This window comes from Drosophila busckii, chromosome X (genome assembly GCF_011750605.1).
Source record: "Drosophila busckii strain San Diego stock center, stock number 13000-0081.31 chromosome X, ASM1175060v1, whole genome shotgun sequence".
NCBI classification, from domain to species: domain Eukaryota; kingdom Metazoa; phylum Arthropoda; class Insecta; order Diptera; family Drosophilidae; genus Drosophila; species Drosophila busckii.
Genome location: NC_046608.1, coordinates 6,626,401 through 6,654,337, shown reverse-complemented (window position 1 = coordinate 6,654,337; position 27,937 = coordinate 6,626,401). Strand labels below are relative to the sequence as shown.

Genomic DNA, 27,937 nt, shown 5'->3' with positions numbered 1-27,937 from the left:
ACTAAGCTTATAATACTTTTTAGGCGTAACAATTGAATTAAAATTGCAATCAGTGCGCGATCGATATCAAACATTTTTAAGGCCTAACTAGGCTTTAGCACTGCCCCCGCACCGTAGTGAAACCTAAACTGACGCCAGCAAATTTACAAATTATTAATGCCATTTTTCCATTTTACTCTCTTTCTGACTATTGTGGCTTTTTACGCTTGGCAAACATTTGCGACCACAATCAAAATCACACATTTGTACTTTTGGGCACAGCACCAGTTTGACGTGCGGGCTGCTCAGGCTGCTGCTGCTGCTGCTGCTGCTCTTGGTTGTCTGCTTGTTCTGAATGTACTTCTATCTGCACATGCTGCTGCTCCAATTGCGGCTCCGGCTCATCAGTCTCCTCCATCCAATCTCTGGCTAATGTTTCGCTGCGCTGCAAGCGCCGCTTGCAAGAGCCCGTGGCGCTATTACGCTGTGCTGCATTTGGTATGGGCACGCGTATATTAAACTCGTCGTCCAATGCACAATCCACAGTCGCATTGCCATTTGTTGGTGTGGCCGCTGCCGCCGCCGCCGCTGCTGCCGCTGCACTAGTCGAGGCCTCATCTGTGTCTGTGTGTGCTGCACGCTTGCTGCCATTTTTACGTCCAGCGGGCACATCATGCAGTGCCAGCTTCTCCATGCGCAGCTCAGCCAAAGTAGCCGAAGTATAGCCCGAACGTCGATGATCATCCACATGGACGAGCACAAATGGCAGCTTTAGCGACAACTCACCGCCCATGCCGCTCAGCGTTAGCTTCACCTTCACATAGTAGGACACATAAATGGCAAACACGTTGCGATCCTCGCCAAAGCCAGCAATGCCACTGGGGGTATTGCCCGCTCCTTTTGCTGCATTGCCGCAAGTGTGTGCATGATTTGGTGCTTGGGGCGTGGCCAGTGCTGGACTCGGCAATGGATGTCCGCTAAGCAGCTGCGCCGCTTGCAGCACAAAATTAGGCGAACGTATAGCGGAGGCGGCTATCGCGCCGGTTATCTCATCGGGCTCCGTACTGCGCTGCAGCGTATCCTCCAGCGCAATCCAGTTCTTGGTGGGTCCTCGTTGTGGTCGCAGTGCCACTGTTGTGGTCAGCTGCCCACCTGGCGCCACGGTGCGATCCACCACTGGCGTTATATTGTCCGAGTCGGCCACAACGTTCTTGAACTTTCCATTATTAAACATGCACACATCCACGTGCTGTATGGCACAGACCTGTGGCAAGAAGAAAAACAATTACTTACGAATTCATGTCGACAAGGTCATTGCACTGCGTGTCAATCAAGGCGCCCTACAATACTTTGCTGCTGCTGCCAAAGTCTCGTTGGCAAGCAGACTAATTTTAAAGCACACGCACACACAAATCGACAGCCCCCATAAACTTCTTAGGCTTCAGTTTAGTCTATTTTCTATGAGTTGCAAGCCAACTGCAATGCATTTAATTTGCATTGTGCTTCATCAATGCTGCTGGTCTGTGTTCCATTCAATTCAGTGAATGTCAGGGCTAAAAAGAAAATATTGCACACAATGCTGATATGTCATTCATATGTGTGTGCGTGTGCGTGTGCGTGGGCGGGCGCATTATTTGATTGCTTTATCGCTGCTTACTGTGGACAGGCCAATCAAGAGAAATGCACTCAATTACGCTAATAAATGCAAGAGCAAGCGAGCGATTGAACTGAGCTACAAATGCAAAAGATAAACTAAAGTGTAATGCATGCAATTTAATTAAATTGTCTGCATATTATTAAAATTTAAGCATTAATCAATTGCCTGTCTGCTATATGGAGAGCCCACCAAATGCCTCGATAAGCTAAAGAAGCTCGACTGGCTACTTGTCCCAAACAAGCTGCAGAATCAAGAGCACTAAAGCTCTGCTCATCAAAGCAATATTAACACCGACTTGGACCTACGCAATCCAAGTTTGGGGTGTAGCCTCCAAGCACCAACTTAATATACTGGCAATTGAAAGCGACTTTCGATTTATACTGATCGGAGATCAAATCAACACAGCAGCCGATACCCGGACAAACTCACGGTCCATCACAACTCGTTGGCTAGCAATCTGGTCAAGCCGCTATCAATAAGAAGATTAAAAAGAATTCACCCAACAGATCTACCAGACAGAAGAATAATATAAATACACTACATATATAATCCCATTAATTAACAATGTGCAAAGTGCATTACATATTTTCCCTCACATACGACCGGTCATATTCAAAAGTATGAATAATTTAATTTAAAAAAACAAAAACAAAAACTATATGTATCGTATGTGCGTAAGTATATAATTATATACTAGATGTGATTATCTGACGAAAGTCAACAAAACATTTTTTAAAGCAGCTAACTGGCAGCTTCAAGCTGCAGTTTGGCCCCAACTTGTTGCCTGTTGCTGCCAGCAAGCAATTGTTAAAACACAAACTTATACATTCATATCTATGTGTGTGTGTGTGACGTTTGGCATTTACTGTCGTCAAACGAAGCACAAGCAATGTTATAAGGCCAACGAAAACCATTCAACGTCATGTTACAATAAAAGCTGGACAATGCTCACACACGCAAACATGTTTATTTAATAAGGCAGAGAGTGCACACAGCCATAAAGTTGAGCATCGTTCACCTTTTTGATACACTTTGATGCTCAACACAAAGCTTATACCTTGATGTATATATCTCTGAGTTTGCTTTTCATATACAATACCCTTTTACATTTTTTTTATATGTGTCAAAGTGTATAAAGAGCGAGGCAACATGAAAAGCAAAGCGAGTTAAGTGTGTGCTGTGTGCTCTATAATTTGTTACATAAAATATTCAAGTGCGCGTCCATCAAGTAAATAATATTAAGCATTTGTAAATTGTCATGTGCCTCGCTTAAAGTTTATTATAATCAAATATGCATTGCACAATACGCAAACAAAAAGTTACATTTTCTATATATACGTATACTTAATGTAGTGCAAGAACTTTTTGCATGTTGGCTGCAATTTAATTTTTAATTTTTGCAGCAATTATGTGAACAAACGATTGTGCAAAAAGCTTTTAGCAATATAAATATTAAATATGTGATGCAGCTATTTATTTGTTTGCCAGCTGCATTGAAAAGCGCTAATGCGCTTTTGCAAGTAAAGTCAAATCTATTGTTGCGGCTTTTATTAAGCTTTGTTGTTGCATTAATACTATTCATCAATTCGTCAATGTACTCAGGCTGCAGCAAGTGTCTCTTGTTTCTATTATTGACTGTAAGCTGGTCAAAGTCAGATAGTCAAAGCTGCATGCAGCCAATCAGGCGTATGCTTAACAAAAGTTCAGTTTCTGCTGCAACAAAACTTAAAGTGGTTGGGCGAACGCTTAAGTGGAGTGTAGGAAGCTAAAATTGCTTAACAATGTTAACAAAGAGTTGACAAATGCCAAACTGACAAACTGTATGTCAGATGTGCCTATGTGTGTGTGTCTGTGTGTGTGTGTGTGTCTAACAATGCAAAAAGCGCTTGCTAAGCACGCAGCTCTTAAAAAATCACTCGCATCACATAAATAAATATGCATGTATGTGTGCGCACCTAAAAGGATGTTTGCAGACCTTACGGCATTTCTAACACACACACACATACACATAAAATGTATAGAAATTGAATTTTCAGTGCGCCTTTATTTAATGGCCATCTGCCATATTTTAGCATTTGATATTGTTTGCTTCGCATATAGATTTATCTATATTTTTTGTTGGCTTTAAGAAGTTTTGCTTTTAAGCGTTTCGCCTTTTCATGTCGAGCCCACAACGTCATTTGCATTTTGTGCTGTGCTGCTCTTGCTGCTTTACATACTTCTTACATTCAACTGTTCCCTACCCTACATAACCTACGAGCAATGTCCTTGGCCATAGCGACAGTTATCGGAGTCAAGTGTTTGTTTCGCTTAGCCCAGCGGGACATTCGATTCATTGCTAAGCTAAGGAAACAGTAAACAGCATGAGAGCATTCAAAAGCTTTAACGCACGCACACACACACACACACACACACACAGACACACGCAGCGTATGCATGATATTGTGTTTATTAAAAGCTTAAGGCTCAATCAGCACTTTGCAAATGAAGCGTGAAGCTCTAACAATGCAGCACTTGAAATACACTGCAGATATTTTAATTTAATTTTAACAACAATTAGTAAAAATTAAGCAGTTTAAACAATAATATAGCACACAATAAATGTATGTGCCAACTTTGCCCTGCATTTTGTAGTGTAGTTTAATTGAAACTACGTGTTTCTCATATTTGTACGCTGCTTTGCACTTGCGCCGCTATCAGCTTAAGCAGATTTATTAACATTACAAGCTAATGCCAGACACACTCACAGCTTGTGGGGCATGGCAAGAAGTTGGCAAAAACAGCAATAAAGCACTACAAGGGCAATTATAGTATTTAATTCGCAATTGCCACAACACGTATTTGCCATTAGGACAGCAAAATAGCAAACTCAACAAATTGTGTGATCAATGTGATGCCTTGAGCGCTATTCAAATGGCTCTGCAGCATTTTTCAAAGCGCAATATGTGAACTAAGGCAAGTGGCTGCACTTCTATCTGTTGTTTGTCTAGCATAACTCACACACTTAATCGCCTTCCAAAGCGCTCGATCCGTTTCATGCCGCATGCTTTATTCGCAGTGCTACGTCATAGCTATATACACTGGTCGGCATATATATTGTCATACTTTAAAATTAAATCTACTCATAATGTGAGCTAACTTTATGCACATATTGATATCAATGCAAAGGTCTTTAAAATCTCGTTGAAAAATTGAAAATTTTGAATTTAAAAAAATACTGGTTTTATAAACTTTGTTCCTTGATAATTGAGACTAAATATTAGAATGCTCAAAGTTGCTGCAATGAATAGTAATAGTAACTGCAAGAAATAAAGTTTCAATATCTTTTTGCTTATATTTTTTATGATTTTTTGAAAAATCATACAAAATAATAATTTTGAAAAAATCATAAAAAATATAAGCAATAAGATTTTTGCAATAAGTCACTATTAATATAGATAGGGGCAACTTTTTGCATCCCAATATTTTTTTTTTAAATCTAGATACAATTTTTTAATGGGTAAGACAAATTTTGTAACATTAAAAAAGGACTTTGAAGACCTTTCCATTGATACCAATAACAAAATGCTCAATTGGTGAGTAGCTTCAATTTTAGCTACGTCAAAATATTTATGCCCACTAGTGTACATCTGCATGTGTTTGCATGACGGCGCATAACTCACTTAGTGCAACATCGTGAGCAGCTTGCGGCATGCATCGTTGGGCATGTGGCATGCGTGTGTCAGTTTTATGCTGCAAATTATTCATTGCATACTTAGGGGCAACAGTTGCCCCACTGACTCGCACCTTTACTCGAAATCAAATCATATTTGCTTAGCTTTTACTAGCTTACGCTGCTTTAAGAGCCGCATGCACAAAACATTTGAATTTTGAACACAAGTTCGTGCCACTTACCCGCACTTTGCGCACTGTCTTGCGGCTATCGTTGCGTATGTTGATCGTCACACTCACATCCTCGCCATGCGTGTACCAGCCCTTGTCCAGACTGGCCCTAAGGCCAACACGTCCATCGTGCAGCAGAAATGGTTTGTCCACTGAGCCCTGCGGACCGCCGCAAGGACCAACGCTAATGCCACCAATGCCACCGGTAACGCCAGCATTGCTATGTGGCGGCAACATGCCGGCGCCAACAGTATCGCATTGCTGCAAGCAACAACAACAACAACAACAACAGTAGGTAAGCACTTGAGCATTTGAACTGCTTTGAACTCACCTCCTGAAAGGATTTGCTATAGCAGTGAAACGGATCATTGGGGCATTTCTCAATTTCACTTTTGCTGCGACCAAAACGTCCGCTGAATCTAAAAGATTTGGGCGACAGACGCAGTTTGGGAAACGAGTCGCCACGCTCCGATTTGGATTTGCTCTTGGCCGCCGCGCTGCTGCTGCTCTGCGGCTGTTCGCTGGCATCGCTGCTCAATGGCGGCGTAGCGCTTACTGGTGGTGACTGCGTAGCGCTGCCCGAACCGGCGGCAGCGGCATTTTGTTGACCACCAGCAAGGGCGGCATAATGATCCGGCGCTGAGTGCTGTTGGTGCACATCGGTGCGGTAAATGACACGCACGCCCATTTTGACGGAGGCGCGGCGCAGAAACTTTTCATCGGTTTTGTCTGCTGCAAAGAAAGTTTTGTTGTTCACATGCCAATTAGTAAGCCCTGCATTTGCTATTTATTAATTTATAGCAAAGTGTAGCATTAGAATATATAGAAAGAGAGAGAGAGAGAGAGAGAGAGAAAAGCACAGTTAACAGCTGCGAGCTTAAACTAACAATTCAGTTAGCAAGCAACCCAAATTTCATTGGCTGCCATTTTAGGGCCATTGTTTTGATAATTAACATGCAGGAATATTGAAGTGCGCTTGGCAGAAAACAAAAAAGGAAACGGCCATGGACAGAGCAAAGCAGCGCTGGCGAACGCAAAAAATTGTTGCATGCATATTTAATAAACGTTCTATTCTTAGCCTTTATACATATTTCAGTTGAAATTCTAAAAAAAGAATAAGACACAACAAATACATTTCTGAAAATCAATCACAGACACAAGCGTCCACAACTGCTGACGTCAGCGTAGCTACAATTGCTTGTGGGGCGTACTTATTAAGTAATTACAACACCAGAACTTGCCCGATTGTCAAAAATAAATACACCCAAGCGTCGTGTCTACCTTTATTTTATGCATAATTATGCTTGTCAGTTACTTTTTTGTTCACTGCGCTTCGGGGAACAAGCGCGTTTGCTACACATTGCGTATACGTAATGGGTGGGATGCTTAACAAATCACTTACCAATAAAGCAACGCACATCATAGCTGGTGCCAATGGGTGCGCCATAGTATCGCTTGGCCGGCACCAACTGCACACTGGGCGGTGCCTGGGCGGTCAAGGATAAGGTAAAGGGATGTGCACCATCACCCAAGCGTTTCATCAATGCCTCCTGCAACACAAATAAATGAAAATAAATTAAAATGCACTAACAAAAATCATCGAATCAATCAATTAGTCAATCAATCAATCCAAAGCCGCAAAAGCCAATAAAACACATACAAATTATATTCGTTTTTTATTTATTTAGTTGTTATGAGACGCATTTTAAGATACTTGAAATTTATATTTAATTGCAGCTAAAGCTTCTTTTTAATTTTAGTCTGTATGTAAGATTTTATTAATTTTTATTTTATTGCTTATTTATTTTTATTATTTTATTGTCAGTGCTTTGTTGCAGATTTAAATGATGAACTCAAACGAAGCTTTGCAAACTTTAAACTGCAAGCTGTGTGGCTTACATCTCTTTGGGATGTGCTTAAGTTAGACTGTCAAAAATTTGATGACTACATAAATGATTGCACGTCAAATTTAATAAAAGGCCTAACTCAAAATAGAAATTGTCGAAATTGGCAGCCGTGAGCATTGAGTTTGAGTAAGGCGCACGACAAGACCAAGAGTGGCCACAACTGGACAAAAAAACAATGTAGAATGTAATTGAAGACAAGGAGGCAAAGCCATTTGTTTGGCTTTTAGTTAAATGAAATTGATTTTCAATTGACTTAAGTGCAGTAAAATTCAAACAATTTCAAGCACAACTAGTGCGAAGCGAAAAAATGTAGCATACTTAGCAGCGTACGTGAGTTTACACAGACACACGCATTAAACTGATTTGCGAGCGCTGCAAGGCAGTGAATGCTTCTTCTTCTAGTACACTACAGCTCTATGATACTTGTATTTACTTAAGCCAGTCAGTTCACGTGCATGTATCCAACTCTGTTCGCTTGCTTAGGTGCTTAAGGCTGTTAATTGAGAAACGCTTTAAGTCTGCAGCTTCTTGTGCTGCCATGGCAATGGCTAATGTGCGCGCAAGTAATGGCAGCATTAATAATAATAATAACAAGCACAAAGACTACACAAAAGCATAAGCTCTGCTTGGCTTGCCTTTATTATATGCATAAATCTTTTTATGTAACTGCCACAGCTACTTGGACTTACGTCGCACTCGCCTGCGTATCCCAATTTTGTAGTTTCTTTATATTTCATCATATTCTGTTTCTACATTCGTATAGTGCAAACGAATACGCACTGAACTCGTGTAAATTAAACGCTCTGCTTGCCTCTGCTTTGTTTTGCATACAAGCTTTGCTCATTAACTGCATTTGTAATGTGATTTGCTGAGCCTTTAATAAGCAAGGCACATAATGTGCTTATACAAAGTGTATTAAAAATTGCTGGGCCAGCAGTGCGACAGTGCGAGCTGTGAGCGAGCTGGACAGCTTGATGGAAAAGTTATGTAGTGGACAACTTGTTTACCAAGCTCTCGCCGCCTATGAAGTGCACTCTCAAGTTATTTGCAAGCAGGACGAAAGAGCAAGCGCTGCTTGGATAATTTCAATTACAATGATTGCAGCGCTGCTGACAGCAGCAGCAGCTACAGATTTTGCGGTCAACTGAAGCAGGTGGGGACTGACTGCACTTCAACTTACCTGCAATGGACTTAGAGATTCATGTGATGGCTCCTCAATGCGCGGCCAAATCTGATGCAGCGACATGATGGCCTCATTGCAAAAGCGCAGGCCCATTACCTCCTCGTCCTCGCGGCCATAGCTGCAATAGTAGTAAAGCAATTATCTTTGTATACAGCTAGGGTGAGTGGGTTGGTGGTCGCTGCTGCAGCATTGTCAGTCAAGTGGAAACAGCAATTTCAATTTTCAAATGCAACGCTCTTGCGTGTGTGTGTGTGTGTGTGTGTGTGTGTGCGCTCGGCAGCTTTTGTTGCCTTGTCAGTTGGTTGTTTGTGTGGGTCGCTGGGTTGGCTGTTCCGTTCATTCGTTCGTTCGTTTGCCTGTAACTGAAACTTACCGAAATGTGAGCGTCAACTGCGCATAGACACGATAGCCCTGAATAGCCTTCGGATCGACAAACACAATGCCACGCAGCACGGACGGATTGTTGCCGGTCAATGTTATCTCACGTGTGGGCAAGTACAGGGTCAGCACACAATTCGGTGAGGTCTTCTTATAAACACGTTGAGTGCCAAATTCATCGCGATGGCTGCACCTGCAATAATTGTAACAAAAATTATAAATATTTTGTTATGCACTTTAGAGCACAGGCGAACTAATTCGAGCGCTAACACTAACTCATCTTCATTAAAGTTGTTAGCATTGAAAATTTGCCACTCTAAACACATATGCTAGCTATATAGCTATATCTATATGCGATGGTGTCGCTTGGGCAGCGAAAAATGTTGCGCTATAATTTAAAAAAATAACCAAAACAGACAGCGCCATGCAAATCGACGGACGCGCACAGTTCGAATTCTTGTTCAACAAATACTCAATGAACGCGTTGTGGGCAGCAGGAGGAAGAAAAGTGTTGAGTGCATTGAATGCTTGGCTGGCTGGTTGACGCTCTGGCTGGCATTGACAGCCGAGCAATTAGCAGGTGACATCTGTGCGGGCACTGGAATGAGTAGCACATGGGACAAGCAACTTGTCGCATGGTGCATGTTACATGGCGCGTGTTGTAGCTGCTGCTGCTACCCAACACAGAGTTTAGTTCAGTTCAAATGCGCAATAATTTTAATTGACAAAAAGCAAACCAAGACCAAGAGCAAGGCACAGCCACTGGCGATGTGAAAGGAATTTCTGTTGAACAGCATATTCTATGAATTGTAGTAATAGCTAAAGCTGTGTTGGCAACACATTTTGATTTCACACACAATCATCTGCTCACTAATTATTTGCCAAATAAACACAAAATTTGCTTGTGCATTGCACCGCAATCAACAGCAAATTAACAAAGCCAAATCTGTTGCCATAACAGCGGCTTAGGTTCAGCAATAATTGGGAATATGTATTTGGTATTTGTAAGCTTCACAAATGTTACGACGAGTTCAATTTGCTTTTTGACTTTTTTTTTTCATATCAAGCAGCTGCGCTGCTTATGTCAATTCCCATAAACAAAAGGAAATTGGCACAACAGGCAGCTAATCAAATTTTTTCTTTGAATTTAAAATTGCATAAGTGCAAATAAGAAGCAAGTGCAAAAGGTAAGTGAGTAAAAATAGCTTTGAAAGCTTCGGCATTAATCAATCCTATGCAGTGTGGCTAAGCTAAAGTGCTAAGGATAAAAACGTAAGTTTCTCTTTGCGCTTTGTTTGCTTAAACTATGTACAAGTCTTTGATAGCCAGGACCATGTCGTCGGATAAAAGCGTCGATGCTCCAACTAGTGCAGAGCAAATGCGTCAGGCATGGGATATTGATGCATTGGAGGATATACTGGTATTAACGCTAACGGAACAAGAAATAAGCCTATTTGCTGACCTCTATGCGGAGCTGTTGCCAGAGCATCAACATGCTGAGCGTACAGTTCATGAAAATGCTAAGGCATGGCAAATCAGAGGAAAATATCAAAATCAATGCTAAGATTTAATAAAAATGCAAGCGATTTACTTGTATTTCTATATCACAAACTGATCACTTGCCATATTACGTATACGTCGCATTGAACTTGTATCTGTTGGTAAGCAAGCTGCTGTTAGCAGCCAAGGCTGAGTAGCTGCGACAGCTATGAGCAGCAGCAGTGAATGTCATGGGCAAGGACAACGCACAAGGACATGCAGTGTATTTCTTTTATGTCATTTTGCTGTGTGTATTCGATTTAATGTGCTACTCAGCAGGTGGTTGCTATCAATGTCTCTAGCTTGCCAACGAACAACAACAGCAACAAATTAATTGCATTGCTATTGACATTATTGCTGCTGCTGCTGTTGCTGCATTGACCTTGACTTTGACCAGCTCTATGTCAATTATAGCTACGTCTTATTTATATAATGCCAGACTAATTTCAATTTATAATCGAAATCCCATGTTAACAGTCAGTTACGTTGCTGAGAGCATTTCGCATTAAATGACAATTATTCTGAAATTTCTAGTTGTCCAGCGAGCCAAGCTAATGCACATAGCCTTGACATTCAAATCAAATCAAAATATTATAAATTATAATAATGCATTGTGTGGATAAAAAATAAATTAAAAGCGCACTCGCCGCTAGTTAGCTGCATGTGAATTAATTAATACGCATATGAATATGAAATATGATTTTGACAGCAGCTGCGCTGCGTTTTATAATTAGTTAAAAGCGCTTGTTTTTACTTGGAACTGCCAACAATATAAAAAAAACAAGTGGGCAATTTAAAGTTGGGCGCCAACAACTTTTAGATACACTTTGACCAGGGCAACGCTGCAAGCACACGCATTAACACATTAAAGCATTACTAGGCAATTTTGTGATTTATTTTAGATTTTTAAAAGATTTTTGACCACCTCTTATATCGTTTTTTTCGATTTGCGGGGTAAGGGGGGAGGAAATAAATATAAATCAAATAAAAGCGTTCAGGTTTGGATATAGGAGCATCCACATACAAAATTTGGTTGCTCTAGCTCTTAGAGTTACTGAGAAACACGCACTCATACAGACGGACGGACAGACGGACATGGCTATATCGACTCAGCTCGTCGTGCTGATCAATATATATACTTTGTGTTGTCTGCCACGCCTCCTTCTCGCTATTACATAAATTTGCACAACTTCATGATACCCTTTTTGCATTCCATACAAAAATGTCAAAGTGTATAACAACTATGTTGCCTATCAGCGAGGCAGCATTAATGCATCTTAGTGGGAAACCAGTGTGGGCTGTGGGCTGTGGGCTGCAATCACAAATGATGACACAACGAGTTGCAGTCGCTGCTGCCAGTTTCAGCATCAGCAGTTGTCTCATTAAAATTATGTGCAACGCGCGTTTGTGTTGCTGCTGTGACTGCCACAATATTTACCACAATTATCTAATTTTTGTCTTGAAGCTCTCTGCAGTTGCAACGCTCCAAGGGCACATTATTAATTGGGTAGCTTGAAAATGCAATTGCAGCCGCCGGCATTTCATATGCAGGCTGCCGTCTTCGTCGCCTGTTTGTGTCAGACTCAACGAATTCAGAGAATTGCCAATGCAATTGACAAAATGAATTTCAATGCAAAATTAGTGCATATATCAACTTAAAATGTGTGCGTTACAACTCAATTGAATTGCAATTTGCTATAAGCGCATAAGCAAGTAAATCATAAGTTTTTATGCTTTGGCTGACACATAAATAAATAAAATGCAAACGCAAACGCTTTGCAGAGATTTGTTTGGCCGACACACACAATGTTCATGCATCTACTTGTATTAGACTGTGTGTGTGTGTGTGTGTGTTTAGATTGATAGATTGTTAGATTAACTAGTTAAATGATTGTGTCGTTCAGCCATTGAATACATAATTAGACACTTTGATAAATGGCAGTGTGCAGAGTCGCTCGCTGGCTCAACCGGTTGCTTTATACTATGTGTGTGTGTGTGTGTGTGTGTGTGTGCGTGTGTGTGTGTGGCTTTTCATAATTTATGCAACGTTAGTAGCACTCAACGTTAGATTTTGTTACACTGCCGAACGACGCACTAAGCATTACGTATACGCCCCAACGACTGCTGCTACACACTTTGTATATAAATATGCTGCTTATGTGTGTTCGTGTGTGTGTGTGTGTGTGTGTGTGTGTGTGTGTGTGCGTGTGTTATGTATATGCGATACCTTTGTGCTTGCGTTAGCTCCGCTTCTGTCAACAATTGGCCACTGGCCATGTGCACTAGCAACTCCTCGCTTTGGAAGCTGACCGAGCAATTGAGGCTGTCTATGTACGCATTGCCATCATCTGCATTTAGCTGAGCTTGTGGCGATAATGTTGATTGCGGTTGCTGTTGTTGTTGTGTAGCTGCTGCTGCTGCTGTTGGACTTTTACAGCTGACACTAACGCTGATGGGTAATAGCTCCATAAAATGCGTGATACGACGTAATCTCCAATTGTTGCTACAACTTTTACTGTTGTTGTTGTTATTTTTGGTATTTTTTTGTACATCATTTATAAGCAACAACAACAACATGGCACAGGTTACATGAGTTGCGGCATAACAACAACAGCGCTTCATGCTGCTGCTGCCTCAGCTGTATATATATATATATATATATACATACTTATATACAGTTATATGCATGCTTATGTAATTGGTTCAGCTGAGCTGAGTAGCATTTATTGTATCTTAGGCGCAATTAAATTAAATAATAAATGTGTTTCTTTTATTATTTTTATCTTAGCTTTACTAAAAATTCAACGTACTTTGGTATGTGTAGCCCACACACACATGCACATTTAACTTTATATTTACTTGAGGGTTGCAAACATTTTTTTATTGCGTCGTAAAATTGAAAAAAATAAAATAGGCGCTGCCTTTAGCTGCTGCTCTTGTTGTTTGTTGTTCTTCATTTAACATTGTTTTGTACACAACAAGTTGCATTTTTTTTTACATATTTGTTGAACAAAATCATGTTCGTGCCTTTTGTTGATTTTCACTTTGGCCACAAGTGACAAAGCGAAAACGCGAACTATGTAACAAGTTGTATATTTGTTAAATAACATGCGAACAAAAATAAAAATGTATTAACAATATTATAGCCGCTACTTAATTTAAAGCAGTTTAGTAGCACTTAAAGTTAAGGCAACTTTACATATTTATAATGTCTGAAATTGTTTTTGCATGCCCAACTCATGGGGTCAAACAATTAAATCGTTTGCTACCATCCATTCCGCTGTATGCGCAACAAAATCTGAGACTTTAGCTTTGGCCTAAATAAAAGATTAAACATTTTCGACAGCACAAAGTGCCAGCGAGCATTGAACTTTGCAAAAATGCGAGGCCAAGCTCGAAAGTATGCAATGAACTTTTGATAATATTTTAATTATTTGGCAGGCAACTGCTTAAAAGTTTTCTTGCCTTTTATTTTGTTAAGCAGCAATTTGCATGTTAAAATGATATGCGTATAATTGTTTTATATACTGTACGTCTCTTGTTTATTGAACATGCCGGAAATTGTTGTTGCGCTTGCCACCTGCTGCTTGTTGTTGCTGCTGCTGCTGCTGCTGCTGCTGTTTGCGTCGAGCTTTGAGCAATTTTTTATTTGTTTGTGCGTTGGCGCTGAACTTGTGAATTGTTCATGTGCGTTTCCGCTCATAATAATATTGTTTGCTTGCTCCCACACACACGCACACACATACAAAGGCACAAGGCTTGCTCTTGAGCTTTAGCTTTAAATGCGCGTGTCCTTGTGCTGCTGCTATTGCTTTTTTTATTGGAATTTAATGCGTTTTTCCTTTTTTTTTGGTTGCTGCCCTGTAGCAAAAACTTGCCAAAACTCAACAGCAGTAAAGAGAGAGAGAGAGAGAGAAGAAAAAAAATGAATAAATAAAAAGCAAAGCTCTTGTGGCACGCTCAGGCTGGGCTGTGGCGCATTATGCGTATCATGCTGCCAGCTGTAGCTGCCACACACAATTGCGACTTAATCAACATGCCAACGCCACAAACACAACTGTGCAACAATTTGATACGGACGTGTCATCGAGTGCGTGTTGTGCGGGGGCGCCACAGCTAAATGAGCGCAATCAAGTGTAAAAATTTGCAGTTTCAGCTTTGTCGATTGATTTGTGCTGCACGCACCGATTCGGTTGCTAACATTTCGTTGCATTTTCTAACCACAGCAAAGCAACAAAAACAAACTGGCAGTGCCAACGCAAATCAATAAAATGCGTGTATATCAATTACACACACACACACACACACACACACAGACACACGCATGTGTATGCGTATATGTGTGCGTGTGTATGACACTTTGGTTATTAATAAATCAAATGGGGAATAAAAATGTATGTAGCGAAATGGGAACTCACTTGTCAGAAACGTGGCTGACATGCCAAAAATGTCCAACTGTGCAGACCTAGACACACACACACACACAGAGAAAGGCGCATGGACGCGAAACCTCATCCCGGATGTCAGGGAATGGGTGACTAGGAAGCACGGGAATACCAACTTTTATCTGACGCAGGTTCTGAGCGGCCACGGCTGCTTTAGAGTCTATCTTGTTAGATTTAAACATGAGAATGACCCATCGTGTCCCAGTTGTGGACCTGAGTGTCTGGAAGACGCTGAACACGTTCTTTTCAGCTGCCCGAGGTTCAGCTCAGAAAGAGCGCAACTGGAAGCTACATATGGAGAACCACTGACGCCAACGAACTTCGTGAAGAATATGCTGGTGAGCATAGAAAACTGGAGAGCGGCAGACAGAATGGCTAACATTGTCATGAGGAAGTTGAGGCGGGAAGAACAAAACCGCAGAGCCGAAGACGGCCGATAAGGCCATGCCCCCCGCTGAAGTATTATCTAGCGGTTGTTCCGGCGGAGGGGGAAAAGGGAGACAAAACAGGGGTCAGCCCTGATTTCGCAAGGGCCTCTTGAACACTCTGCGGAGCGTCAACGTCCTTGTTTAAAAAAAAAAAAAAAAAAACACACACACACACACACATACGCATAGCATATATTAATATAAATTTAAAGCTAAAGTTGTAATTTGCGCGCTGCACTGCGCATCAACAAATGCAAACTAAACAAGAAATGAATTTAAAGTGAATGAATGCGAATTTCGCTTAGTAAGTTACACAATATCGCATTTTATAGCATCGTATTGCTAATAAAAAAAAAAAGGTTGCCCATTACTTAGCTATTATGCGCTTATTGTCAAAAAGCCAGTTGAGCTGGCAGCACTTGGAAGGCAGTAAAATCTTGTGGCATTCAATGTAGCCACATTTGGTTTTTGTCGCTTTCTTGCTCCTGCTCACTAACATTGTCTATGTGTGTGTGGCAAGTTGCAACTTTGTATGCTGTGCTTATTTTAATTATGTGTGTGTGTGTGTGTGTGTGTTTGAGGGTCTCCCACTGAGCGTTGAATTGGAGTCAGAAATGCTTGCATCTTTGATTTGCTTAGTAAATGTCTGTGTCTGTGTGTGTGTGTGTGTGTGACTGTCTGCGTGTGTGTGTGTGTCACGCACACAGGAAACGCAACTTGAGTCAAATTAGCAAACATTTTAGCAAATATTTGCTGATACGAAAGACTTTCAGCAACAAAACAAGCCGCAAAATTGGCCAAGCGCAGCGATCAAATGAGCCGCAAATGTGTACACAACTGTATCAAGCTACACACACACACACACACACACACACACACACATATATATATATATATATATATGTATTTGTTTGAATACATGTGACAGCTTGTGTCTTGCCATCTCTGCAGCTTAGCAACAGCTACAAATTGCGCGCTACATTGTGAGCAACGTGAGCTTTGAAATTATGCGAAAAATATAAAAAAAAAATATAAAAAAAATTATAAGCTTTAACTGCAATAATTGGGCATTTATTTAAGCCTAGCCACACGCATTCAAGTGCCGCAGCCTTTTCACACATACGCAGAAACTAAAGCGCGGCAATTGATATAAAGTAGCCACATGTGTTAGTTTAGTCTGTACGCCTCTCTGTGTGTGTGTGTGTGTGTGTGTGTGCTCAAGAACTTTAGTTGTATATGCTTTAAACTTTTCATATTTACATGCATACATATATACATACATATGTATGTATTTGTTTGTTTGATAGCTGCGTGCGTCTGTCTTGCGTTTTGTTTTACGCGCACAAATACACAAAAAAAAAGAGACAGAGAAATAAAACGAAAGCAAATAAAATGTGAATCCAGCCCCGAATGCTGCTTTAGCAATTCTCTTTGGGCTTTATGCTTTGTTTTTGTTTTTCTTCTCGTTTGCTCGTTCTGTTTTATTTTTGCACGGACTTTCACTCGCATCCCAAAGCAAACGAAATTAACTTATGCCAATGGCGACTATACAACGACAACTGCCCACAAACAACAATTGTAGCTGTGTGTGTGTGTGTATCTGTGTGTGTGTTGAGCGCAAAACAAATTTATCAGGCAATTTGCTGTACAACTTAAAAGCACTAACATTTTTTTGAATAAAACCTGTTGAGCGCACTTAAGATAAGATCAAATTAAAAATAACATTAACTTGTAATGTTGTTTGTGTATTTTGAGTTTTGTTTTTAAATAATTTTCAATTCATTAGGCATTAGGCTTAGTCACTTTTCTGCAACTACAAAAGTGCTAATGAGAAATACAATTTGGTTGACGTAAAAATGTTAAAGCTTCTGGTATATGCGGGCTATTGATTTCACACACACACACACACACACACACACACACACAGCAGACATTAACTATTGACCATTGAAGCTCATGCATAATTCAGCTGCTATAGCAATTTTATGTTGTTTGCCATTTGTTGCTTTGTTTCAAATTAGCTACATTTTTTCTTGCTTTTTATGTCATAGCTAAAACACACACATTTCTATGTGTGTGTGTGTGTGTCTGGAAATCAACTTCAGTTAGATCTTTTGTTATTTTCAATTAATTAAAAGGCAGTCAAGCGGCAGCTACAGTTCATACATTGCCACTATAATTTTCATATTTATATGCAGAGCTTACACACACACACACACACACACACACACACACACACACAGTTGAAAAGCAGTCCTAAGTACATAAGCCTTAACATTGAGTGCCGGCTATTCAGTATCACTATTAGTTGTGTTATTAACATTTTTATGTTTGTTTTAGTTTAAATTGCGTATACGCCAGCTCGACCAGCAGCCAACAATTTCATTTGCCATAATGTGTGGGCGTGTACCAGCCCACTGGTTACAGTTACGAGCTTACGATGCACTGACGTAAATTATGACACAATAAGAAATTCGACTGAATAATTTTAGGCGCCCTTAACTGTTTCATAATTAAAAAGCCCGCCACACACACACACACACACACGCACATGCCGCACAGCCATTATGCTAATAAAATTAAGCCACACAAAAGCCCATTAAGCGCTCGCGTACTAGAATTCCAATTGCTCCCAAACTGTGCAGTATAAAAAAAAGTGCCGCAGCACAAAGTGGACATTCAACTGAACAATTGACAGCGGTACACACCTTGGCAGTTATGCTGCATAAGAATTTATTATTATTTATTTATTTATGTGCATAAATAAGTTTTTTAAGTACGTGCAACTTAAGCTAAATCCATGTTTAAGCGCTCATGTTGTCAATAGTTAACTGAATTGAGCTGTGCTGAGGCATCAAGAGATGAGCTGAGTAGAGCTGAGCAGTGCTGTCATTTTAGCTATTTTATTGCTAGATCTAGCAATTTTGAAACTGCGTAAGCTATAGATAGATTTATAGTTTTATATATTTATCGATTTATAGATTTATAGATTTAGTGAAATGCTTTTAGCTAGAAGTCTAGCATTTTTTTAATGATTCGATTACTTTTTAGACAGTTCCAATAGCTCTTCACTCGAAAAGTTTGCATTATCTATGCTTTTTATAGTTCATGTGCGAACTTAGCTCGTTCACTCATGAGCTAGATACAAATTGTGAAGCTGTGAATAGAAAAACTATTGGGAATATTTCATAAGTAACAAAAGACAAGTTAGATAATGCCAAAAGTTATCTATAAACAACACTTTCGCAGCGATTGGTTGCAGAATACGGAGCTTAAGGAGTGGATACCCAAAGTTATGGCACATTATGCCAAAATACACATTACACTGAGAGGCAGCTACCAAAAAAGAAAACAAACTCCAGTTTTCAGCGGTGCTTACTAAAACATCGGAGCAGGAAGCAGCATTATCACTATATGTCCTCTATAGCCCCAATAGATTACCTCTCGCAATTATGCGTGCAAAAATTTAAGCAGTGCTGCAAATATGAAACTTAAAAAATAACATAAAAAAGTTAGCAAGTTGTTTTAATCAGCTTTAAGTTCTATTAGCTTTTTCTAGCATTTTTTTCTCTATCAATTTCATGCAATTCTGGCAACACTGAAGCAGCGCAGAGCAGCGAAAAGTCTTGTGTGAGCATCAATTGATTATTTTTGGAAACCGAAACATCAATCAAGAGAGCCACTTACAGCATTTGACAGCTAATTGTAAATGCCTCGATATGCGATACTAATGCTAATGCTAATGCAATAAGCCAGGCAGGCAGACAAGCTAAGTCAGTTTGTGTAGTTCTGACAGACATTGATTTGGCTTTTATTTTGTGCTTTTGAAAATGAAAAGCGCATGAGTTTTGACGCCCAGGCGCAAGTTGCAGGCACGCGAGCTGCTGCATCGCTTAAGTGCACCATTTGAGACGCCATGAAATATGCAACAGCAGCAGACACACACACACTAACACACACACACACACAGAGAGGGCTTATACGAAGGCTATAGTGAGGCTTCTGCCTTATGTCAGTTGTGTGTTTATTTACACACAAGTTTGTTGGTTATCACTTAAATTGCTTGCACCAGTTATTCGATCCAACTGCTTACACTGCAACAAATATGCGAGTTACAAATAATAATATAACCAACAAAAGAAAATAACAACTTAAGCAAGCGTTAAAAACTTTTACATCAATTGAATATTTATCAGCAGTTAATTAAGCAGCAAATTACGTTTAGAAGATTTAATAGATCTCAGAAGCTTGTAACGGTACATTTTATTATCAAAACTCTAAGCTGCTGAAAGTTGTGCTTATAAAAATTAACATATTTAAACAAATCGTTTCATATTTTCTTAGCTTTGAGTTATGTTTATTTACTATTAAAATCACTTGAAATATTTTAAATATTTAAATAGTGATACGTGTCGAGAAACATGCTTAGGGCTTTAAAGTATCTCTTGTTAGTGTGGCAAAGCAGATTCGTTTTAAGTTATGCGAATTGTCAGTTGAGTAGTTACTGGAGCTGTTTGAGTCAGTCACAAGCAGCTCTGGAATATTCGAAGGCAACAAAAGTTTCCTTAAAGCCCCAAGCGTGTTCACTTATTCACTTTTTTTCTCACCTTCCAGGTAAAAGAAAATTTTTTAAGCACTTTCCGAACACACATTTGAGTGCAGGAGCAACAATTCATTTAAGAAAAAAATATATTAATACATTTTTTCAATATTCTGGAAAGTAGTCTACAGTTTGAACTGAAAATATGCCTAGAATATTAATCCAACATTTCTTAAACTACTGCAATTCTATAAAATATATTTGCACCACCCTTAATATTCACTCCAAACCAAGTCAACCCCAACAACATAAGAGACTCTATGAAGTTAAACAACAAATTAAAAATAAAAAATCAGGCTGAAGGCCTTTGTTGCTGGCTATACCAATTGTACCATATAATTTAATGAGGTTACAATTAAAATAAATAAATAAATATTACGCTTGAAATAAATTTCAAATGCAATACTCTGACTCTAACTAAATTTAAAAAAAATTCATTACTTTTTGCAGCTATATGCAGCTCTGGGTTTTTTATTTTTCCAAGTGTAATCTTGTTATAGAGTCGCGCAGCTTGTGCTTTTGTTATGCTAAACAATTGTTTGCTTTTATATTGACATGTGCTGCATACTTTCAAATGCACACACACACACACATGCACATGCACATGCACATGCAGTGTCTGCTGTTTGGCTAGCTGGTCATTTGTTGTCGCTTAGACTTCGTAAGCCAAGCGCTGCAATATAAATCAAAAAGTTACGCATACGCACAGTTGCGCCGCACAAAAAATAAAGCATAGCAGTACTAGCGGTAGCTTCAAACAGAGTTGGCAATGAAATTTGCATACTGTCAACATGACAGAGAGACAGACAGACAGACACACAAACGTTGCGTCGTTAAAGTCAAGCAAGGCACATAAAAAATAAAAGCATATGTGTATGAATGTGTGTGTTACAATACATATTAAGGGTTTGCTTTGTCTGTCTGTGTTTTGTAACTGTAATTAAAAAGTGTATGCTATTTGCTTAAGCTTATCAAAAGCAACTACACAACAACTTACAACACACACACGGAGCAAAAACTGTGCAAAATTAAATTTAAATTGAATTGTGTAACACTTGAAGAAAGTTTAAATTGAAAGCGATTATTAGGCCAATTAAAATGCACAGCAAATCAGCTTGCAATTTGAGCTGCTTTGTTATTTATACGTGCAATTAAACTAAGGCTAAGGCAATGCAATTTCTTGGAACGCTGCTTAAAATTCAGTTAGCAGCTTATGTGGAATTAATTGCTGTCAACTTTGGCTGCTAAAACTACAAATCAAAGTGATAATTCACATTTCATTTAACATAGTGCAATGAATTTCCGAACGCTTGAAATAAACTAATAGCCAATATTGCAAAATCAAGCGCTAGACTGAAGCTAATCAATGAGCAGGCCAAAGCTAAAAAGAAAGCACAGGCAGCATTAAAAGCCAATCTGTATGTGTGTGTGTGTGTGTGTGTGTGTGTAACTGTATTAGTTGTAATTTCCCTGAGGTTCTGACACAGCTCTCACAATTAAGCACACTTTGAGTTTAATGCTGCGACAGCCAAAGAAAACCAACAGCAACGAGCAAAGGAAGCTGTTGGCCTTTTTCGTTTAGCCACGTTTCTGTCGTATTTCTTTCATGGGCGTGGCCAGCAACTAATTTTTACTTAAATGCGCGCCCCATGCTTCTTACTTTTCAAGCCTTTCGGGCATTTCATTTTGGGTAGCATAACAAAGCATAGTGAGCATTAAAAATTTCTTGCAATACAAAGAATTGTGTGTTGACCCACAAAATTTGTTAAGCGCCTAGCTAATTAATATGTGCTTATAAATTAGCTCAAAAGTTACACAGTTGATGCTAAATTTTTAAAGTTTCTACGCTCAGCTGTGCACGCGTTTCAATGTAATCAAATAAAAAACAAAGAGCAACAGCAAGAAGCTGAAACAAGCGCACGAACAAAAACGAAATGAACTCTGCTGAAATGAAATTAAACGAAAACTTTTAAGTATGCTATTAATGTTTAATTCGAGTTATTTAAGTTCGGCAGTTAATTTAGCGCAGGGGCTACTTAAAATTGCCAAGACACAGGCAACACATTGGGCGACCTTTTCGATAGTTGAGCCAACTTGTTTGGGGCGTGGCAAGTATGTGCGAAAATATTGTGCGTGACCTTTTCTCATTAAATGAGACACAACAAACTGCTATGAAATTGTGAAAATAACTGACAATCTGAAAGAGCGTAAGCTAGAAAGAGCTGCAGGGCATGGCAATGAAGTTGTCTCTAATCCGGTAATTAATTTCTGTGGTCCAGCAAACGGCGAGGCGAGGCGAGGCGAGGCGGAAGAAAAAGTTTTTTAGAGGGTTAGAGAGCTGCGTTTGTGTTTGATTTTACTTGAATTTCAAGGCTCAGCTCAGTTATTTAAGTGACAGGCGAACACATTAATAAAGTGAAAAACTTTCACCTATGGCTAATAAACGCTGCAAAACTTTATTATTATCGATATATAAATTTATATACTTCAAACATTTAGTGGCTAAGACAAACCAAAAATGCGGCTTCTTGTTGGAGTGACACAACTTTGGGCTGCTTAAATTTGTGACGCTGCGTGGGCGCAACTTTGAGCAACTTTGCGTATACGCAATACGCCAGGGAGTATACAAAAGTTGCTTGCCTATCAAATATTTAAAAATAAATACGCACAAGCGAGGATTAAAGTAGATTACATGCAAGTGTAGTTTGGCTCGCTCAACTGACTAACTTAGCTGTAGCTTAATACAATTTTAAGTAATTAAGCAACAGCTAAAAATGTTTGTTGCTTTAATATAATGAAAATATTGAATACAAATAAAGTTGCGTTCAATTATTTTATACAGTTTTTGCTTTAACTATTTCTATAAACTTTATTGTCGACAAATTAAATGTGTGCTTGCTTATTGTAGTATTTCAATTGTTGCTGTTGACATAAACAACATTTTAGAGTTCAAAAGTGTAGCAAAATTTTGCACAGGCTAAAAATAATAATTGCATACAATTTATTTATCGTTAGCATGAGAAACTTTTGATCAACAGCAGCACCTAAGTAATTTAAACAGACACCAGGTGTATGTGTGTGTGTGTGTGTGTGTGTTGACTGCAATTTGCAGTTAGAGCAACAATTGCTGTGGCTTTGGCCAAGTTTTCGTTGCAGACGCAAACAATGTGGCAAAAGAAAAAAACAAAAATCTTCTGGCAACAGCTGCAGTTGACATTGAGCTATAAGATAAAGCTGTAGTTAGTCGTAGAGAGAAAGAGAGACAGAGAGAGAGAGAGAGAGCGATAGAAAGAGAAAACAATAGCATGCATTATGAAATGGCAAAAATTGTGTGCGCCAGACACAAAAAAATACAAAATCAGTGATAAGTATGAATCTACTTTAGACACTAACAGCAGTTGCTGCACTTTGCTTGATGCCTGTGACTTTTGTGCAAGGACAATCGTTAAAAGAATCAAAGTGTAACTGTATCTTACATATATATATGTCTCGCTGTATGAGCAATGCAAGCTTTGTTACTTTTGTTGTTCCCACGCGGCTGGCAACACGCATCACGCAGTTTGCTTGTTCAATCAATACCAATCAATAAATTCACTTTCTCTTTCTATGCTGCTGCTCACTCTTTCTTTCTATATCTACTAGTGTGTGTGTGTGTGTGTGTGTTTTTGGAACAAAACTGTTGCTTATAATCAGGCAAAGTGGCAACTGTTGTTTTTAGAATTAATGATCTAGCTCAGCAGTTCGAAAACTACTCGCAACTAGCAGCTGCTACCAGCAGAAAAAAAAAATAAAAATAAAAGTTAAAGTAACAAAACAAAAACCGTTTGGGCAAACAAGCCAAATGTTCAAATTCAATTCTAACTTACAGCACTTACACTGCATGAAAATTGTTAGTCTAAATATATAAAGTACTAACTTTAGTTACCTATCAAAGCTATAAAATTTTAACACACATTTTATTATAAACGTTTTACGCTTCAGCATTTTATAACCAATTCATAACATTATATTTTTTGGTATATTTAGAAAGCATTGAATGCATAACAAATTGTTATTATAAATTTTATGAAATATTTAAGCAATTTTACGCTTGCAGCTGCTGCTAGGCTAATGTCAACAAATGTGCATAGCGCTTAAGCCTATTGATAGTTGCTCAATATTATTCATTCAAATATTTCAATACATATACACATTTGTATGTATGTGAGCTTGTGGCCACAAACTGAAAAACAATTTACACCTTTAGCTGTTTTTAGTTGCTGAACTTGATTATTCATATACAATTTTGGCAAATCACTAGCGTGTGTCTGTGTATATTTATTCTTGCTGTGCGTGTGTGTGTGTGTGTGTGTGTGTGTGTGTCAACCGCACAACTGCTTTCCAGCGAGCGTTGGGGTATCCCAACTGAAGCTCGACAAACTTTCAATGTTCTCATGCCATTGAATATTGAAAATTCAATGGCGATTTATTGCCTTTACCCAACCTGTGTGTGTATGCGTGTGTTTATAGTATGTGTGTGTGTCGACACGCAAAAATCGATGATGCGACGACCAAAATAAAAGCCAAGCGCAGCCAACACGTGATAGACACTTTTTTATTTAATGCCCTCATAGCATCGGATACTTGCACTTTGCTAACAACAAATGAAAATGAAAATGAAAACGCAAATTTTAGTTGACTTTTGTTTAGAAAGCGCATCAAATAGTCGTTGAATTTTTGAAGTCACTGCGACCTTTCAGATACATTAAATCGTTTCTTTGTTGCCTTTGGGGTGATTTGTGACTGGACTTGGGAGCAGCACACGCTTTGAAGTCAAGTGCTGGAACTGCCAGGCAATCAACGTGAGCAATTTTTTTTAGCTATTCCTTGGCTAACGACGACGCGCAAATCAATTGAACACACAATTGAAAAATGTGACGTCAGTGCGGCCTAAAAGGTAAAGTGAGCAATGGGTCAGCACTTGGAGTCACATATTGATGCATATGGAAGTGTGTCGTAGCTTTTAGCATAAAACTATTTGCTTAAGTCGCTCAAAGCAGCAACAACTGTAAAAGCAACAAGTGCAAGTTGCAGCCAAACTAACTGCTCACATATTTCTTTAAGCTGACGTACAGTTCGCGTGTAAATTATACACACATGCGTAGTATATACAGAATGTACTCGCTTTGACTTTGCAAGCCTGTCACGTTTTTGGCTCTAACACAAAATAGCAATTTGGTCAATTGCTTAGCCTATATACATATATATACATATATATATATATATATATATGTGTGTATGACATGTGTGTGTATGATAAATCACAGAGTTGTGCAAAGTTACTAGTAGTAAATTAAGTTCGACTGCAGTCAGCATAAAAATTTTACACTGCGTATGCTTAATTTTTAAGGCTTGAAGCTGCTAAACAAAGCCAAGCTAAACACACGAATACTGTTTAATATTAAGCTAAGATAATATAACAAACATAATACAAACTACAAAAGTTAGTGCCAGCATGGCTTATGCTTAATATGTATACTGTTTAAATTTTCAACAAGTATCAGCATACAAAACAAAAACAACGCGCATAGTGACTGATGGATTTATTATATAATTAAATAAAACATTATTAAATATTGTTGCATGTAAAAATGTTAGTTAATACATATTTGGCGCTCAATTAACAAAATGAAATTGAGTCGACAATGTGGCCACGAATTTCATTGTTAACAATTAAATTGACAGTATGAGTTTATATAATTAATAAAAACCGCGCAATATTAAATGACATGAAGTGAAAAAAAACACACACACACACACACACACACACGCACACACTTTATGTGTGTATATACATAACACAACTTGTGTCAAAACTTTGCCTGACAAAAAACCGCAGCCAAGCAACAGCTTTAGCCTTCAGCCAGCAGCTACAGCAACGCGCGACTTTTATTTCAAGTTGCAGGCCAGGCGCAAAGAAACTTTAAGAAAATGTGAGATTTGCATAAATAAATAAGCGCTGAGCTGAGCAGAAACACTAAAAACGCGCACGTAAAACGAAACTTAGCACGTAAATATATATATATATATATATATATATATATGTGTGTGTGTGTATATAGCTGAGTCGGCAGCAAGTCTATTGATTTAAAGCTTTTATTTATTATAAGCTGCAAGGGCCTACTACATAAATTGCGCATACGACGCGTGCACAGCTTAAATCAAGACAATTGCACTTGAATTTGCAATGAAAAACCCACAAGATGAGCGATAATCGCTTTTGTCTTGTGGAGTTGTCAACTTAGGCGCTGGCACTTGATGCATGCGTTGCACTCTCAAGGCACAGCTGGGCAAATGGCTTAACAATGGCAAGTTCGGCTACACAAACATTTCATTGTTTGAGTTTTAGCTTATGCTGCGTTATCCTTCTTGCTTATCTTTCTCTGCCGCATGTGTGCGTGTGTGCGTGTGTGCGTGTGTGCGTGTGTGTGTTGCGCATTGACAGCATAATTAACATGTTTGCTTTGGTTTAAACTGACAAGCGCATTTGGGTGCGCAAAGATTTATCGCCTACGGCTGTTTGCCATAGACAAAATCATTAACTTTAGGCGTTTCAAGCTCTCAGCATAGGCAATGAGCTACGTGAGCTGAGTATAAAATACAGTTTGCTATGCTCTAACCCACGCTTTGTTGCTTTCACTTTGCGCTATTGTGATATGAAATTATTAGCCATTTGCTATTTTGCATATTATGGAGAAACCCTTATAAAGCACCTGAAAGAAAATCTTGATATGCTTTAAGCTATGAATTTACGTTAGCAGCTGCATAGTTAAAAGTTTTGTTATATATACATAGCTATGTCTATATAAAGCTGCAGGGCTGAAATATGATTTTTGCTTTAGTTTCAGCTCGTTTAAGACTTGAGCTGACAGCTTTTGCTTAATAACTTTGTATTGATAGTTAAGAACAAAAAAGAGTAAAAACGCGCGCAAGGCCAGCAACTGCTGCTTCAATGTGTATACGATAAGTATACGACAAGTTGAAGAAAACGCAATAAAGCCATATGACTAACTTGCCCCAAAGGCGCGCGCGTGTATAGCTGTTTATTTGTATGTGTGTGTCGTCAATTGGGCGCATAATTAACTTGAAAGTGCCACATGAGCCGCGCTCAAATGTTAACAACTTAAGGTTTAATTTCTAAACGAAAGCAATTGGAATTTCTTAATTATATTTTACAGTATATTCGTTTCAGCTCACATAACGTATAAGTCTAAATATTATAATATTTAAATATATGTACACATATATACATACAAACAAATCATACATTTGTATTTAATGCAGGCAACTTAGCAACTTTGCTTTGTACGTGCTGTTTGATTAAATGTAGAAATGGAAAACGTCGCTGGGAAACTTAATCTCAGCTGTAGCTCATTCAACAAATGTTTGTACATATGTATAAGTCTGTTTATGCATTAGCATTATGGCTTAGCCAATTAGCTAATGGATATTTACAAGGTTGACAGAGCTAAGCGCATTGAACTCACCTGTCAGCAGTAGCATCTCTATCCCTATCGCGCTCTTGATCCCTGGACACATCGCCATCGTTGCCAGCTGTAGTTATGTTGCCCATGGCCAAAGCGGCGCTGCTGCTGCTGCTGTTGCTAGTGCTCGGCCCCTCATGCTCCTCTGTGGGCGGCGCTGGCGATTCCGGCGGCGTCGATTGACTTTGCCTTTGCTGCTGCTGCTGCTGCTGCTGCTTTTGCTCTGACATGTTGCTAGCTTCCTCAACTTTACGCGCAGTCCTTGAATTTTATTTGGCTTTGTCTGTTTGTCTGTCTGTTTGTTGTTGTAATTGCTTTTTAACGCAGCCTTTCGTTGTTTGCTTTTGCGCTGCGAAAAAAATTAATAATAATAAAATTGTAAAGGCAAATGCACAGCTTTAATTATGTATTTGTTG

General features: G+C 39.0%; 1 protein-coding gene across 1 annotated transcript; it reads right to left on the bottom strand.

Moving 5' to 3' along the window:
* Window positions 1-31: 31 nt before the first annotated feature.
* On the bottom strand, window positions 32-27,818 carry LOC108605826. The gene is made up of 7 exons (XM_017995631.2): window positions 27,525-27,818; window positions 8,982-9,179; window positions 8,606-8,726; window positions 6,921-7,068; window positions 5,850-6,250; window positions 5,531-5,779; window positions 32-1,243 (listed from the first exon to the last, which is right to left on the bottom strand). The coding sequence occupies exons 1-7, from the start codon at window positions 27,749-27,751 to the stop codon at window positions 236-238; spliced, it is 2,352 nt and encodes a 783-aa protein (XP_017851120.2). The 5' UTR covers window positions 27,752-27,818; the 3' UTR covers window positions 32-235.
* Between the last annotated feature and the right edge of the window lie 119 nt (window positions 27,819-27,937).